General features: G+C 44.3%; 1 protein-coding gene across 1 annotated transcript; it reads left to right on the top strand.

Annotated features, from left to right (window-relative positions):
- The first annotated feature begins 5,404 nt into the window (after nt 1-5,404).
- Nucleotides 5,405-17,226, top strand: rab1ba (zRAB1B, member RAS oncogene family a). The gene is made up of 6 exons (XM_029753540.1): nt 5,405-5,730; nt 7,038-7,110; nt 7,258-7,353; nt 8,026-8,121; nt 8,967-9,098; nt 12,346-17,226. The coding sequence occupies exons 1-6, from the start codon at nt 5,717-5,719 to the stop codon at nt 12,538-12,540; spliced, it is 606 nt and encodes a 201-aa protein (XP_029609400.1). The 5' UTR covers nt 5,405-5,716; the 3' UTR covers nt 12,541-17,226.
- The last annotated feature ends 470 nt before the right edge of the window (nt 17,227-17,696 follow it).

Genomic DNA, 17,696 nt, shown 5'->3' with positions numbered 1-17,696 from the left:
TTATCCCACCAGACATGCCACCAGTGGTCTTTTTATAGTCCCCAAATCCAGAACAAATTCAAGAAAGCATACAGTATTATATAGAGCCCTTTTTGCATGGAACTTCCTTCCATCTCATATTGCTCAAATAAACAGCAAACCTGGTTAAAAAAAACAGATAAAGCAACACCTCACGGCACAACGCCTCTCCCCTGTTTGACCTAGATAGTTTGTGTGTATGCATTGATATGTAGTGTGCCCTCTTTAAAAAAAAATGTATGTAGTACTGTCCTTGAGCTGTTCTTGTCTATTGATGTTCTGTATTATGTCATTCTGTATTATGTTTCATGTTTTTGTTTTTTGCTTTTGCAGCAGCTAATGGGGACCCTAATAAAATATGTACAGTGTATCTGTGCGTGTGTGTGTTGCAGGCAGATTACAACAGCTGGGCATTACTAGCCTAACGACTCACACTAAATTATTCCGCTGCTCTGTCGTTCGCTACATACTTTAGTCTGAGACTGCCATCATTGAAGTTGTTTGTGGTGACGAGGGGCACGAGGAGCGTTGTACAAAACAAAGTCATCAGCGATTGGATTTTCTCTAACCAATCAGAGTATCAAAGCCAATGACGAAATTTCAAACCAACGCTTTACCCACGTGTGTTCTGGCTCTGGCCCAATCCATCGGTTTCTGGACCAATCAGACGGCCCTGAATTCGGTGAATGGTCGGGGAGGTACTGGTCGGATTCGATTATGCCGCGAGGCACCTGTCTATGGCACTTGACTTGAACAGGTGTCACGACTTCCGCCGAAGTCGGTCCCTCTCCTTGTTCGGGTGGCGTTCGGCGGTCGACGTCACCGGTATTCTAGCCATCGCCGCTCCACCTTTCATTTTCCATTTGTTTTGTCTTGTTTTCCTGCACACCTGGTTTACATCTCATAATTTCTATGTGTATTTAGCCCTCTGTTCCCTCCATGTCTGTGTGGGATATTTGTTTATTGTCAGGTTGGCACGCTTCCGGCTGGTTTGTGCCGGATTTTGTTTTACACCCGTGCTTTGTGGCAGCCGGTGCTTTGTACTGGGTTATTGTACTTTGTGCTGCCTCACTTGTTCTTTGGGCAGTTGTTTTTGTGACGCGGTTGCGTTCTGTTCAAATAATTGCCTCAGTAAAGTGCTTTGTCCACTCATCTCTGCTCTCCTGCGCCTGACTTCCATGCACCAGCTTCACCCACCGTTTGACAACAGGCAAAAGTAGTGAGGGAGGAGCGCCCTTCTCAATTCGAACAGTAATCTGCGCCTCTAGGTCATGTTATGAACATCTTTTACATAAAATATATGTTTGAATTTTCAAACTAGTTTTCATTAGGAAGGCAGATGAAGCGTTTTTATCAAAAGCAATCACTTTGGCATGTGAAAGCACATAATCCTACTCATTACTCTGCGTGCTTAATTACGCCACTTTTGTCACAGGCTTTGAATGGGGCACCTGGCTCACGCCTGGGAGTCAGCCCGTGTCCAAAACGAATGTAACCAACTTTCACCAGGTGTAAAACACACCTTCCTGGGTGCCCGGGATTAATCGAATCCCCTCACTGATATAATGGCGCCGGTGGAGATGGTTCCCGTTTTACGGGCTCTGAACCAATTGTGCTATTGTGTGTGTTTTTTTCGCATTATTTGTAACTTGTTTTGTACAGAATGTTTCTCAATGTTGTATGACCGAAAAGAGCTTCTGGATATCAGAACAGTGATTACTCACCTCATACTGAACAAAGATTTTTGGACGAGAAGGATTTACTTTAGATACCGGACAAAGCCCAAATCCACATAATTCGCATGAAGAAGAGACGGTTGGGTCGTAGTTGTGGTGCCTTGTAAGAATCCGACGGCGAGTGGGTAACCCGCCTCTACCATCAGTCCTATTAGCCAACGTGCAATCACTGGATAATAAACTGGATGAGCTCCGATCAAGACTATCCTACCAACAGGACATTAAATACTGTAATATCTTATGTTTCACCGAGTCGTGGCTGAACGATGACATGGATAACATACTGGGTTTTCCATGCATCGGCAAGATAGAACAGCTTTCTCCGGTAAAACAAGGGGTGGTGGTCTGTGTCTATTTGTCAATAACAGCTGGTGCACGAAATCTGACATTAATGAGGTCTCAAGGTTTTGCTTGCCTGAGGTAGAGTATCTCATGATAAGCTATAGACCACACTTTTACCAAGAGAGTTTTCATCTATATTTTTCGTAGCTGTCTATTTACCACCACAGACCGATGCCGGCACTAAGACTGCACTCAATGAGCTGTATAAGGCCATAAGCAAACAAGAAAATGCTCATCCAGAGGCGGCGCTCCTAGTGGCTGGGGACTTTAATGCAGGGAAACTTAAATCTGTTTTACCTCATTTCTACCAGCGGGTTACATGTGCAACCAGAGGAAAAAAAACTCTGGACCACCTTTACTCCACACACAGAGATGAGTACAAAGCTCTCCCTCGCCCTCCATTTGGAAAATCTGACCATAACTCTATCCTCCTGATTCCTGCTTACAAGCAAAAACTAAAGCAGGAAGTACCAGTGACTCGCTCAATACAGAAGTGGTCAGATGACGCAAATGTTAAGCTACAGGACTGGTTTGCTAGCACAGACTGGAATATGTTCTGGGATTCTTCCGATGGCATTGAAGAGTACACCACATCAGTCACTGGCTTCATCAATAAGTGCATCAATGACGTCGTCCCCACAGTGACTGTATGTACATACCCCAACCAGAAGCCATGGATTACAGGCAACATCCACACTGAGCTAAAGGGTAGAGCTGCCGCTTTCAAGGAGCGGGACACTGACCCGTACGCTTATAAAAAATCCTGCTATGCACTCAGACGAACCATCAAAAAGTCAAAGCGCCAATACAGGACTAAGATTGAATCGTACTACACCGGCTCCGACGCTTGTCGGATGTGGCAGGGCTTGCAAACTATTATAGACTACAAAGGGAAGCACAGCCGTGAGCTACCCAGTGACACGAGCCTACCAGACAAGCTAAATTACTTCTACGCACGCTTCGAGGCAAGCAACACTGAAGCATGCACGCGAGCACCAGCTGTTCCGGACGACACGCTTTCCGTAGCCGATGTGAGTAAGACCTTTTAAACAGGTCAACATTCACAAGGCCGCAGGGCCAGACGGACTACCAGGACGTGTACTCCAAGCATGCGCTGACCAACTGTCAAGTGTCTTCACTGACATTTTCAACTTGTCCCTGACCGAGTCTGTAATACCAACATGTTTCAAGCAGACCACCACGGTCCCTTTGCCCAAGAACACCAAGGTAACCTGCCTCAATGACTCCCGGCCCATAGCACTCACATCTGTAGTCATGAAGTGCTTTGATAGGGTTGGTCATGGCTCACAACACCATTATTCCAGAAACCCTAAACCCAGCCCAATTTGCATACGGTCCCAACAGATCCACAGGTGACACAATCTCTATTGCACTCCAAACTGCCCTTTCCCACCTGGACAAAAGGAACATCTATGTGAGAATGCTATTCATTGACTACAGCTCAGCGTTCAACACCATAGCACCCTCAAAGCTCATCACTAAGCTAAGGACCCTGGGACTAAACATCTCCCTCTGCAACTGTATTCTGGACTTCCTAATGGGCCGCCCCCATGTGGTATGGGTAGGTAACAACACATCTGCCACACTGATCCTCAACACGGGGGCCCCTCAGGGGTGCGTGCTCAGTCCCCTCCTGTAATCCCTGTTCACCCATGACTGCATGGCCAAGCACAACTCCAACACCATCATTAAGTTTTCCGACGACACAACAGTGGTAGGCCTGATCACCGTCAACGATGAGACAGTCTACAGGAGGAGGTCAGAGACCTGGCAGTGTGGCGCCAGGATAACAACCTCTCCCTCAACGTGATCAAGACAAAGGAGATGATTGTGAACTACAGGAAAAGGAGGGCCGAGCACGCCCCCATTCTCATCAACGGGGCTGTAGTGGAGCAGGTTGAGAGCTTCAAGTTCCTTGGTGCCCACATCACCATCGAACTGTCATGGTCCAAACACATCAAGACAGTCGTGAAGAGGGCACGACAATGCCTATTACTGACAAGATTTGGCATGGGTCCTCACATCCTCAAAAAATTCTACAGTTGCACCATCAAGAGCATCCTGACTGGTTGCATCACTGCCTGTTGTGGCAACTGTTCGGCCTCCAACCGCAAGGCACTATAGAGGGCAGTGCGTACAACCCCATTACATCACTGGAGCCAAGTTTCCTGCCCTCCAGGACCACTATACCAGGCGGTGTCAGAGGATGCATAAACATTTCCAACGACTCCAACCACCCTAGTCACAGACTGTTCTTTCTGCTACCGCACGGCAAGAGGTACCGGAGCACCGACTCTAGGTCCAAAAGGCTTCTTAACAGCTTCTACCCCCAAGCCACAAGACTCCTGAACAGCTAACAAAATGGCTACCCAGACTATTTGCATTGCCTCCCCCATGTTTACGTATCTGCTACTCTCTGTTTATTATCTATGCGTAGTCACTGTACCTACATGTACATATTACCTCAATTACCTCGACTAACCTGTGCCCCCGCACTTTGACTCTGTACCGGTACCCCCTGTATATAACCTCGTTACTGTTATTTTATTGTTGCTCTTAAATTATTTTAAAGGTTTCTATTTTCTTCTTTTTATCTTATTGTTTACGTCAGTTTATTTAGTAAATAGTTTCTTAACACTGGTTACCTGTTGTTTTCGGCACATGACAAATAAAATTTGATTTGATTTTGAGATGTAGACTTATTGCGGAGAAGGAGAAGAAACTAACGTGGTCGCGGAGTAGCGTTTGGCCTGAGCAAGGAGTCTGGGTAGCCAAGCAAGGGCATTACTGTTGTGCCACAATGTTTCTCCAACTTGAATGTTTAATTGTTCATAATATGTGAACTTGAATAAAGTTTGATACTTTTTTCTAATGAACATTGTTTTGGTGATTTCTTTGAAACCCATAATTACATCAAATTATTACCTTTTCCTTTTTCCATTGAATTCAAATTTGCATGAAGAAAGAGGGATATTTTGCATCAATACAGTGTATCCATATACTTATGCATATACAAAAGGTGTGTACTTAACTTGATGTGTGTTTTGTCCTATATTTTTATTTAATAAAAAAATATATATAATAAATTAAACCCAGCCCCAGTCCCCGCAGGAGGCCTTTTGCCTTTTGGTAGATAGTCATTGTAAATAATAATTTGTTCTTATCTGACTTGCCTTGTTAAATAAGGTTAAACAAGTACAAAATCCCTCATATCTAAGTAGACTTTGAACTACAACTCCCAGCATTCAGAGACATTCTAGATTTGTCCGTAGTGCCACGTCATTTGATGTCACTGCCGCACCTGCGCAGCCATCTTGTACTTTGAGCGAAGAGCGGACACAGAAAGAAAGAAAGAAAAGGAAGAAAATAAACCTGTCAAATCAGACGAAAATAGGAATGTCTGTAAACGTTATATAGCCTCATAACGATTAGACAGCCAAGAAGGACAAGGGGAGTTAGAAAATACGGTGAAAGACATCCAAGTGCCTTTGATATTGAGACCGACAATCCACATTTGCCTGTGAAAGCGGAGTGAGTGAGAGAGGAGGAAGGAACAGTGAAATCGCCGATAGAAACATATCCCGAACGTCAGTCAAATCATGAATCCAGAATAGTGAGTAGACTACCGCCAACACAACCACTGATATATTTTACACTTCCTTTCCTTTTGTAATGTCACATGCATAGATCGAACACTTTATTGTAGTGGGGCGCGGGCAATTCCATAAATGTGAGTCTCGGTCGTTATTTAACTAACATTCAGCCAACGTCAGCTGATCGCTTGTTCGTGCCACATTGTCAGCTAACGATAGATGGCTAGCTAGCATACGTTTTACATAAAAATAGCTAGCTATAATATAATTGTTGTCAGTATTGTCAATGAACATAGCTAGTTAGTCCCTCAAACATCTGTCACTTGTGTGTGGCCCTGAAATGATAGAACACGCGCATAGATCCCCTGCTCTGTGCGGTAGAGACCGGATAAATAGGACGTGGTGCTGAAACGTCATACCGGCCCACTAACTTTACAGTAGCAAAGCTGTCTTGCTGCCTATGGAGATCAAGCTAACAAACACCAATAATTGCTTTGAGATCGCTTTGTCATTAACAAACACACACCCTCGGTTCTGTGATGGCGCTCTCTTCTTTGTCTCTAACGTTAGTGTGTAACGTTAGCTAGCTAACTAACGTTATGTTAGGGACAAAACATAGGTTGCTACTTGCTAACTTTACGAATAGATTGGCTATGTGCCGGGTGATAGCAATTTAGCCAGCATATGCCGTTTCCGTACATAGCGTATGGACATCGACTTAGAAATCATAGGTGATTTGTTGTAAAAGCCTCTTATCTTAGTGAATGTGGGAGACATCGCCACATCACATCAAAGTCTGCGTTTGGGGAAGAGATTGCCACATACATGCAGCCTGTGTTAGTTTCCATTGCATGGAAGTTCTTTGGCAGAAAAACATGACACATCTCAATTTCAGCAGACACAAGAATAGCTCTGTCATTGCGCCACTTCTGTGCAGTGGAAGTGTGTCACATGCATGTGACCTTATTTTGCAGGGAGAGTTCATGTGAAAGTACTACACCATAGTATTTACTTACTCACAAACATTTCGGAGAGTTCCATATTGGTGAATGAGTTCACAGTGTACTGGCTGTGGCCCTGCTAAATGACCTATTTAGAAGTAGTTGCTTGAACACAACTTGATATTGGTCAATCGGTTGGTTGCCTCGGGAGTGTCTTTCCCCACACTTTCTCTCTATTCGCTCTTTAGCCTAGAATTCTAGGCTCTCTGTCCGAAGTGGAAGAAACTGACGCAACATAACACCAGTAGGGCTTATGACTGGAGTAAAGTAGCAACACTGTTTAGTATGTCTAGTCTTTGGTCTAATGCTGGATGCTTTAATTTCAGTGACTACCTGTTCAAGCTCCTCCTTATTGGTGACTCCGGTGTGGGAAAGTCCTGTCTTCTGCTCCGGTTTGCTGTAAGTATAGTTACCGTATGCTATGACTGTACACGGTTATTTAGTAAGTGTCGTGTAGGTGCCTTTTTGTCAAAATGAAGCTTCCGGAATCTGTCTTGACTGTTCTCTCTCTCTTCTGCCCTCTGTAAACTCCTTCCTTTTCTTCAGGATGACACCTACACAGAGAGCTACATCAGCACCATCGGCGTAGACTTCAAGATCCGCACCATCGAGCTGGACGGCAAGACCATCAAACTGCAGATTGTGAGTCTGACACAATGAACACTGCAACATGCCGCTACCCACACCACCAACGACAATTAAGAAGTGGCTGTTAGGAACGCTTCATTTTAATTAGAAAGCTATTGCTATTATCATGAACATTTGAGGGTTTTGCACCGCTCATAGCTGTGATCTATTTTGCACCGCTCGCTTGCGTGTGTGATCTATTATAGTCTAATAGGATGTAATAGGATACTGTTTTGGTAGGCGAAAAGGCTGTACCATTACGAACGGATACATCTGGTAAAACAGGAGGAGCGGCTCCCCCCGCCAACTCCTGATGTTATAAAGGCTTGATTAGATTTGATAAACGGTTCAGTAACCTAGTTATGTTGCTTAGTTTTACGTCCTGTGCTTGCTCTGTAGTTTAACACCTCGCCCTAAGGCAGAACTGGGATCCAGTTCTGTTCCCACCATGGCTCTTTAGATGCAAGGAGAGGAACTATAGATGTTAGTGTGGTATTCTAATGTCCATAGATGCTTAACTAGTGCTATTCCAAATGTTTTCAAGACAGGAATGAATGGAACTTGGGTGATGACAGGGGTGTGTGTGTGTGTTTAGTTATTTAAATTAGACTGTTTCGTTTGTTTGCATTAAACAACTATCTCTCCCCTCCCTCTCTCTTTTGTAATTCTCAACTCCCTGTCTTCCAGTGGGACACTGCTGGTCAGGAGAGGTTCCGCACCATCACCTCCAGTTACTACAGGGGTGCCCACGGCATCATCGTGGTCTATGATGTCACAGATCAGGTGGGTTATTAGTTCAAGGGGGATCTATGCTTAGACCTGAGCTTAATACTCTATTGTGTATCTTTGTAGTCAAATATTGTATTTCCCAAGTTCTTTTGACTTTCAAAAATGTCTAATTGGCATAATTTAAAAAAATCCCCATAAACTGAAAGATTTTTAAGCTAGCATTGGATGCCTCTCAATCCACCGCATCCGCCGATGTCGCACTGCCGCATCTGCGGCGAAAGGTGATACAGAGCTAGAGCGGTGTTTGTCAGACCATGAGAGATCCCGAAAATCAGTCTTCTCACAAAGTCAACTGTATCGTCCGAACAGTTTCGCCCGCAGGCCTTAAGACTCTTTTGAATGTCTCCCTGTGCCTGCTGAAAAATGAATGGAAGTCTATATGGAAACTGTTTAGTGCCAAAAACAAGGGGTTAAATAAATGTCAAAAAAATGTATATAAAATGTTTCCTGATCTTTCTTATATCTCTCAGATATAAGACAGACACTTCAGAACAAAGTTCCTTTTTTGGGGGACTATCTGTTGTTCCATGTACTGAATCTGTTATTCAATGCATTTGTATGGGCTAATAGCAGTAAGGCCAAATACAATTTATTGCATTTATTTTTTTGACACTTCAAGGGGTCTCACATTTCAAAATCAAATATCAAAATGATCATTGGTATGACCTTCTTAAAACAATTCCATATAGCTTAGTAGAACCTCCATCCTCCCCCGGCTTAGACAGGGCTTAGACTCTTATGGGTAAAAATCCCTAAAACTGTCCACTGTTTCTCACATGCCTGTAGGATAGGCAGCCATGCACTGTGTGACTAATCTCATTCTGTCCTGTGTGCTGTAGGAGTCATACAACAACGTGAAGCAGTGGCTGCAGGAGATCGACCGCTACGCCAGCGAGAACGTCAACAAGCTGTTGGTGGGGAACAAGTGTGACCTCACCACCAAGAAAGTGGTGGACTACACAACAGCCAAGGTATGGCTACAGGGGCATTTCTATGATTTGAGGATATTGGGGGCTTACCCCAAAGCCAGAGGGGGAACCCTAATAGAGGGTTCCGGGGGCATCCACAGGAAGAAAAATTCAATCTCAACTGCTTCATGAATGCATCCATCAGGTGCACTTTGAGATGAACATTAAGAGATTAGATCTACTCAGAATTGTGTTAAAAAAATTTTTTTAAAAGACATACACATTTTTTTATAATAATGTGGGTGAACAATCCCTTTAAAATAGGGCTTGAAGAAAGTCCTGCAGGGAGGTGTTTCTCCCAAGTGGAAGGGATTTGTAAATATTCACGCTATAACAATGAATTACTCCAAGTCACCTCACCATCAACAAAAATCTAAAGGTGGTTGAGGCTGACATGTTGAGACAATGTGTCATCTTACTGTATATAGGCAAGATATTTTTTACGTTTACGAGCTTTTGAGATTCCCCTTGCCATATCTGCATAGCAGCTTGTGCACACAGCTAAAATGACAGAATAATTGAGGTAAGAGACATTTCAGTATTTCCTATTCTCCTTTTTATGACTTACAATCAACATGTCCATGACATAACTTACCTACACGAATGGCTAAAAAATGCATCGCTTCTTGTCATATTTATTTTCGAAGGCACAAGTGCGCATAATAGATTTCAAAGAAGTAGTTACACCAGCAAAACTGTGAGGAAGTGACATACTAAAAGAAGTATGAGGAATAACAGTACTGTTCTTGCTCATAAGCGCACTAATTATCCTATAATATGATATCCCATCATAAGGAATAGATGTTCCATTGACTTACATCAGCTAATGTGAAAGAAAGAAAGAAATTCAACAGAAAATCTCTTGAAGACAACATGGCATAGCCTAAATCTTTCCAGGGCTACACCCTACCCAAATAATGTTTATTTGTTTTGTTAGACTAAAACGTATACTTTTGGGTTCATAATCTCTTTCTCCATGTGCCATCTTAAAACAAATTTCTGCCCGTTCAGTTACCAGATTGTTAGCTAATAAGGTAACATGACTGAACAAGCTTGTTTGTTACACTACTTGGCCAAAAGTATGTGGACACCTGTTTGTCGAACATTTCATTCAAAAATCGGGGTCGTTAATATGGATTTGATCCCCCTTTGCTGCTATAACAGCCTCCACTCTGGGAAGGTTTTCCACTAGATGTTGGAACATTGCTGTGGGGACTTGGGCGATTAGGCCCGCAGTATGCTTTCCAATTCATCCCAAAGGTGTTCGATGGTGTTAAGGTCAGGGCTCTGTGCAGGCCAGTAAAGTTATTCCACACTGATCTCATTTCTGTATGGACCTCACTTTCTGCATGGGGCCGTTGTCCTGCTGAAACAGGAAAGGGCCTTCCCCAAACTGTTGCCACTAAGTTGGAAGCACAGAATCGTCTAGAATGCAATTGAATGCTGTAGCGTTAAGATTTCCTTTCACTGGAACTAAGGGGCCTAGCCCGAACCATGAAAAACAGCCGCAGACCATTATTCTTCCTCCACCAAACTTTACATTTGGCACAATGCATTTGGGCAGGTAGCGTTCGCCTGGCATCCGCCAAACCCAGACTTGCCCGTCGGACTGCCAGATGGTGAAGCGTGATTTGTCACGCCAAAGAACGTGTTTCCACTGCTCCAGAGTCCAATGGCGGCGACCTTTGCACTACTCCAGCCGACACTTGGCACTGTGCATGGTGATCTTAGGCTTGTGTGTGGCTGCTCGGCCATGGAAACCCATTTCATGAAGCTCCCGACGACCGGTTTTTGTGTTAACGTTGCTTCCAGGGGCAGTTTGGAACTTGGTAGTGAGTGTTGCAACCGAGGACAGACGATTTTTACATGCTACGTTCTTCAGCACGCAGCGTTCCCGTTCTGTGAGCTTGTGTGGCCTACCACTTCGCGGCTGAGCCGTTGTTGCTCTTAGACATTTCCACTTCACAATAACAGCACTTACAGTTGACTGGGGCAGCTCTAGCAGGGCAGAAATTTTACAAACTGACTTGTTGGAAAGGTGGCATCCTATGACGGTGTCACGTGAAAGTCACTGAGCTCTTCAGTAAGGCCATTCTACTGTCAATGTTTGTCTATGGAGATTGCATGGCAGTGTACTCTATTTTGTACATGTGGCTGAAATAGCCTAATCCATTAATTTGAAGGTGTCCACATACTTTTGTGTATATATGGTGTATCAAACAAATAGGCTTCTCGCAGTCCGCTATTTTATTATATAATATTTTTCTCCCTGATTTCGTGATATCCAATTACGATCTTGTCTCATCGCTGCAACTCCCCAACGGGCTCGGTCGTGTCATGCGTCCTCCGAAACATGACCCGCCAAACCGCGCTTCTTAGCACCCGCCCGCTTAACCCGGAAGCCAGCCACACTAATGTGTCGGAGGAAACACCGTTCAACTGACGACCGAAGTCAGCCTGCAGGCGCACGGCCCGCCACAAGGAGTCGTTAGAGCGCGATGAGCTAAGTAAAGCCCGGCCAAACCCCCTAACCCGGATGACGCTGGGCCAATTGTGCGCTGCCTTCTGGGACTCCCAGTCAAGGCCGGTTGTGACACAGCCGGGGTCGAACCCAGGTCTCTGGTGACGCCTCAAGCAAAGAAGATATTATTTCCAGTCAAATTTATCATATCTTTTGAATGGTTTGGGCGCACACAGTTTTCAGTAAAGTAATAGCGAAACCATATCCCTATGGCATACTACCTAGCTTGTAAGTTATGGAAACTCATATCAGACATACAGCCTGCAATTTTGAAATTATTCATCCATCAAAAGGTTCTGGGCACTTCACAAAACACACTACATTTCAGGCACTACACAAAACAATTAAGTAGCTAATTTTGTTGTTTTGAGCAGTCGATTTCTCTAGAAAGCTATTTCCTCATCAATGTGGGAATATAAAATCGAGTTGGCTCCTGTGGTGATCAATAGCGTGATATTGGATCTTTAACTTATTTACAATTTTCATTCATGCATTTTCAACTCAGACAAAATTACAGACCGTACTTTTCACATTGATACACTTCACACAATACCTACATTTTTTTAATCCTTTCTGTCCCTCCCTGCAGCATCATATTGCTTTATATTTAATACTGTTTTTTATTATTTTTTCCCCCATGGTCAATACTACAACAGCTGGGCATTACCTTGTATGTTTTTATATCTATGTTTAACCCCTATCTATTCTGTCCCTGTCTGCCGCCTGCAGGAGTTTGCCGACTCCCTGGCCATCCCATTCCTGGAGACCAGTGCCAAGAACGCCACCAACGTGGAGCAGGCCTTCATGACCATGGCTGCTGAGATTAAGAAGAGGATGGGACCCGGGGCCACGGCCGGCGGGGACAAGCCCAACCTGAAGATAGACAGCACCCCGGTTAGGCAGTCTGGCGGGGGATGCTGTTAAACCGGACCCTGTTCTGGATGCTCACCTCCTCCACCTCTCCCTCCACTCTTCACCCCTCAGCCTCCCTCCCATCTCCATCTCCCTTTCTCTTACCCTATGGGAACAGGGTTAAGTGAGGGATGGGTGGTCAGGGAGAGGTTGAGAGAAAGGGATGGAGGGGAGGAGTTGAAGGGCTCGAACTGGGGACTGACTTGAAGACTATCTCCCCTAAAAAAGTGAGTGGGGAAAAATAGTTAGATGGAGGGTGGGGTGGGGGTTGAGGACTTTTTTTGTTTTTTTCTTCATTTTTGCTGAGCGATGAGGCAGGAAGGTAAACAGATATGAGAAAAGATTGGTATTGATTTAGAGGGGAACTGGGTGATAGAAGATTAGGTTTTAGATTCTGGCGAGCGCTTATCTCTCTCCCTCACACACACATTGAAAGTGGGTCGGAGTGATTCTCCCATTCGAGATAGTCACAGGTATGGGTCTCTCTTTCCTTCAGGCTATGTCTTTCATTGCAGCCCAGTGAAAGTCATATAGCAAAATGTAAGTTTAGTGTGCTACAATAGTCATCTGTCTATTGGGCCTATTTTATATGTTGGGGTGCCTTGTAGTCATCTTAAGTCTGTCTACAGCAGAGTGAGTCACGTGCACCTTCTGGTCCACGTTTTATGGCTCAAATGCAATAGTAACACTCATGTATTCATGACTATGCATCCGTTATACAAACTGAATTGGCATTGGAGCAGAAAGCAGACAGTTGTGTGCCACTACCAGCGTACTAACATTCTAGTGAGGCGGTGGTGAGTCATCGATGTTATTAATTGATGGGGATGCCCATTTGTTGTTCTTTCCTCCAACCACCTCCAATCGCTCGCTTTTTCTGCCTCTGAATGAAGGCATCAGCAGACGGGGGGGGGGGAGAGGAGAGACTCATACACTGCAGTCTGTGCGAAGAGGGTATTCTGGGGGTGGTGGGACTTCTCGTAGACCGCGTGCTTTAGGTTGATTCGACACTCCATGCAGAACATGAGAGCTTTTGGTCAAACTTGAAGTCACTACATTCCACCTCCCTCCATCCCTCTACATGCAGAATGGAGGATGTAGTGAGAGAAAGGGAGAGAGCAAGACATTTCATTTTGGTTCTGTAATATATGGTGTTAGTTAGCCCACATCACTCCTCCTGTTAGGATTTCACATATTAAAGAATAAGAATAAAAAAAATAACACATAAATATGTGAGATACGCTTAGGTCATGTTTGAATGTCTTTAAGTTGTCATGACACTATATATTACCTTAAATCAGCCCTGAATGCTGATTTGCTGACAGCTGTGGAAAATCAGACTGTCTGCCACAGGTTTGACAAAACAATTATTTTTACTGCTCTAATTACGTTGGTATCCAGTTTTATAATAGCAATGAGGCACCTCTGGGGTTTGTGACATGGCCAATATACCACGGCTTAGGGTTGTGTCCAGGGACTCCGCGTTGCGTCTTGCCTAAGAACAGCCCTCGCCGTGGTATATTGGCCATATACCACAACCCCTCGGGCCTTATTCCTTAAATATTCCCAAGGTGGTTCTTCAACACACACAGACAGTACACACACACACACACACACACACACACACACACACACAGACAGTACACACACACACACAGACAGTACACACACACAGACAGTGTACACACACACACACACACACACAGATAACGGGGCATGACATACTGTAGCACTAGGTTAGGGGCGGGCGTAGATAGCGGCTTGGGCAATGCAACTGATATTCAACAACGAATTAATAGGACATTGCTCTGACACCACAAATTGGCAATATCCTACATTCTGTGTTCATCTTAATAGATTATTATTCATATTGTTTCATAGGTATTATTACAATGATTTTATTTGATATTGTTGCTTTTTTTGTAGAATTATGTTTTTTTTCTTCTAATCAAATTGCTTGAAATGCTGTCAAACTTACGTTATTGGGTGGGTGGGTCGGTTGGGATGTTGTTTTTTTGGTTGTTGCTAGGTTTGGTCGGGGGAGTTTGTCTATGAAAGCTACTGTTCCCTTCTGTGCCTTACTGGTCTCTTAAAGATACTGACCGCATGCGTAACTTATGTAGCATGTAACTCACCCCACAGGTTCTTTATGCCTTGGCCATGACCGACTTCTCAGACCGTGTTTTTCATCCCCCCCTTCTTGTCACGTGTCCCACAGTGCATTTCCTTTATGGTTGTCACGGTTTCATGTCAGTTAGTGTGGTTGTTAAGAAGCGTAGCCAGTGCATCACGGTTTAAATGGCCCAAGTTGTCCTGACCTAGCTAATTATGTTCAAGCGGAGTCCCTACTCAGACCAAAGTCTCCGTACTGTACTATGACCACCCGTTACCTCAGAAGCTCTCTCTTTTAGATCAGTGCGTGAATAGTGTTCTTCAATGTTCATCATTGTCAACTGCTGGTTCCTGTAGCCTCTATATAGCCGAAGACGTTAAGTGTTCGGAAAGTCGGAATGTGTGTCAGTGGTTCCGGCTGTCCTGATTTGTCAGCGGCATTCCTATGGAACAATGGAGCCTCGCAGGGATGTGGAGAAAACCCTTCAACCCCTGACCTTAACCAAACACTGGTGGTTTTTAATTTAATGCGTTGCAGTACAGTGAACAAGGCCTCTAAGCTTTTGTGTTCTAGACAACAGACTATTGGCTTTCGTTGATTATTACAACCTCAGTTTTCAACCCTTTTTTTCCCATTTTATTTCAAGACCGTTTACGACTGTATAAGTAGGCACGGTTACAATCGGACTTCGGGAAGATCTATTCTCTGGCTTTGGTGGGAGTTAGGGTGACATGCTGAGAGCCAGGACTAGACCCTAAAGACGTGACAGCACTATAGTGGGCCTGTATGTGTGTGGAATTGATACGCAGAAAGTGATATTCTTTTTGTCTTTATGGTTTTCCCTTGTCTTGGTCTTGACAGTCTGAAATCATCCAGTAGTGAGTGTGTGTGTGTGTGTGTGTGTGTAACAGTTCTAATCTTGTACCTGTATAGCTATGTAAAGTGCAGACGGAGAGGTTCTTACTTTTACGGCAACTATATAAGCAAGTTATGGTCATGCTATTTGGTCATTAAGCCTGGTTCAGGATGTTCCGTTTGGCTTCATTGGGTTTGATCATGTTACGTCGTCATGGTCATGTTACGTTCGTAGAGCATGGTCGCGGTCCTAGGTTCTGGTTCATTGGGTTGAAGTGTTCGACTGTGCTTGAGCGTTCGGGGTTAAGAGGGACTGACTGGTCTTGCCATGCAGACCGGGTATGAACTCCCATCAACCTCCTCGTAAAGCCAATCCATTTTATAAAAATTCAACCAATCCAACAATGTCCTTTGTGACCGGTTCCAACTACTCATCGTTGATAATGGAATCTCGCTTGGACTTTGGGAGCATTCCTGGCGTTCCCGGTTGGTCTTCGAGAGAGACTTGAAATTCCTTAGCAGTTAAGGTGGCACGGCCTTGTCCTCCGGGCTCAGAGCTCCAGGTAGTGTGGTATGCTATGCATTCCCCATGCAATTGCGAAGTGCAATTTCAGCCTCTACAAACTGTGATGTCCAATTTAATACTGATGAGTTAGTGAGCTCTTGCTGTCCGCAGCATATGGCTACCAACCAGCCTATGGCATTCATGTCTAGAAGAGGGATGTTACGGCAGAATGCGGTGTCTGATTATTAAGTGTGAACAGCAGGTTTAGAGAAGGTGTGACTCTTTTTATATGTAGGGTAGTAGATGCAGTAGCCATCTTAGCACTTGTATTTTTAGTGGAGCCCTTAACTATAGGGTGGGAAAACTAGGCTAAACCCCGTGACACAATGCAAGACTCAACCGGACTGGATTGTGCTGACTCATTTTATGCTCAGGCAGTTTGGTGTGATGAATTTGAGAACCTGGTAGTTATCAGCTGACTGTCACTGGTAGGAAGGGAGGGAACAGTAGTAAGGAGGTGAGGGGGGGGGAGGGGGTGAAGACAGGGTTGGGGTTTGTGTGTAACATTCCTGCTCTCTGAACACAGGCTGGCTTTCTGGCTTTCCCCTCAAATCTTACAATGAGCCCTTCTGCGAATGAAACGATTGTTTGAAACTCCACAAACAGACACGCACACTTGGTCACACGGACATGCTAAAATGGACGTAAAATGGACATTTCACGCCATCACAGCGGGAGTCTCCTTTTGATTTGTTCTGGATGTGCTTTTTCCTTCCAAGACATCTTCATATTCTACCGCTTTTAATATATGAATTGAAAATATACTGTGGTAATATTGTGTCGTCTGGTCTGTCGAAGGATAAGAGGGAGGGGTTTAGGAAATGTGGGTGGGACAACACATGGGGTGTGGAGTTAGGGGCGGGCTCGGGTTGGGAGCTTACTCATGAATGTGATTATGACGGAACTAGAATCTTGCTAGAATCCCTAGAATGTTTTTCCATGTCATTTTCCTACTACTCTGTTGCTCTTCCGTGGCTTAATAAAGGAGCACGCACTGTTCTTTAATACCGAGCATCATGCAGGTCCTCTCCTGGTCGTCGGCACTTTTTTCTTTTCTGTTTTTCGCTTGTCCACTTTCGTGCTCTGTCTCACTGCTGATTTTCATCATGTTTTTTTTTCTGTACATATTATAAATATATATATAATAAAAAATGATCAATGTCAACATGTGTAAACTGTCCCTTTATTTCTCCCATGTACTGTGTATTATCAGTGCACCAGCGTTGTTAGGTGTGTGAATGTGTGCGTGTTTATACGTACAAGTCCGTGTCAGCTAGTGTGTCTCCTCTGCATGTGGTCGCTCAGTACCCTGAACACATCCAGTATCTGCCTCGCAGCCTGCCTGTCATCTCTACTTTGTCCTTGACTTGTATCATCCACACACACACACAGACACACACACACACACACACACATAAATAAACAAACAGTCAGACTGAAGAAGACCCAGGCAGCTTCTCATCTGAAAGTGTACTCTACTCTAACACCGCATGAGTATGAAGGAATGCGTTCAATATGGAGATGCTTCAAATGGAATAATTCACATATTGCTGGGGAGGAGTGTTTGCGCTGTGGGCAGGGAAATGCTGGCTCTTTTTTTTATTCAGTCTAATATAAAGTACTGCAGACATCCCT

The sequence above is a fragment of the Salmo trutta genome, chromosome 5 (assembly GCF_901001165.1).
Source record: "Salmo trutta chromosome 5, fSalTru1.1, whole genome shotgun sequence".
Classification (NCBI taxonomy): Eukaryota; Metazoa; Chordata; class Actinopteri; order Salmoniformes; family Salmonidae; genus Salmo; species Salmo trutta.
Note: the sequence above shows the minus strand (reverse complement) of the source record. Positions and strands in the feature narration are given on the sequence as shown.

Excerpts from the sequence above, each read along its gene's own strand:
- rab1ba (XM_029753540.1), top strand. Across the intron at positions 8,122-8,966 it reads TCTATGATGTCACAGATCAG|GAGTCATACAACAACGTGAA; the intron begins GTGGGTTATTAG and ends TGTGTGCTGTAG. Across the intron at positions 9,099-12,345 it reads TGGACTACACAACAGCCAAG|GAGTTTGCCGACTCCCTGGC; the intron begins GTATGGCTACAG and ends TGCCGCCTGCAG.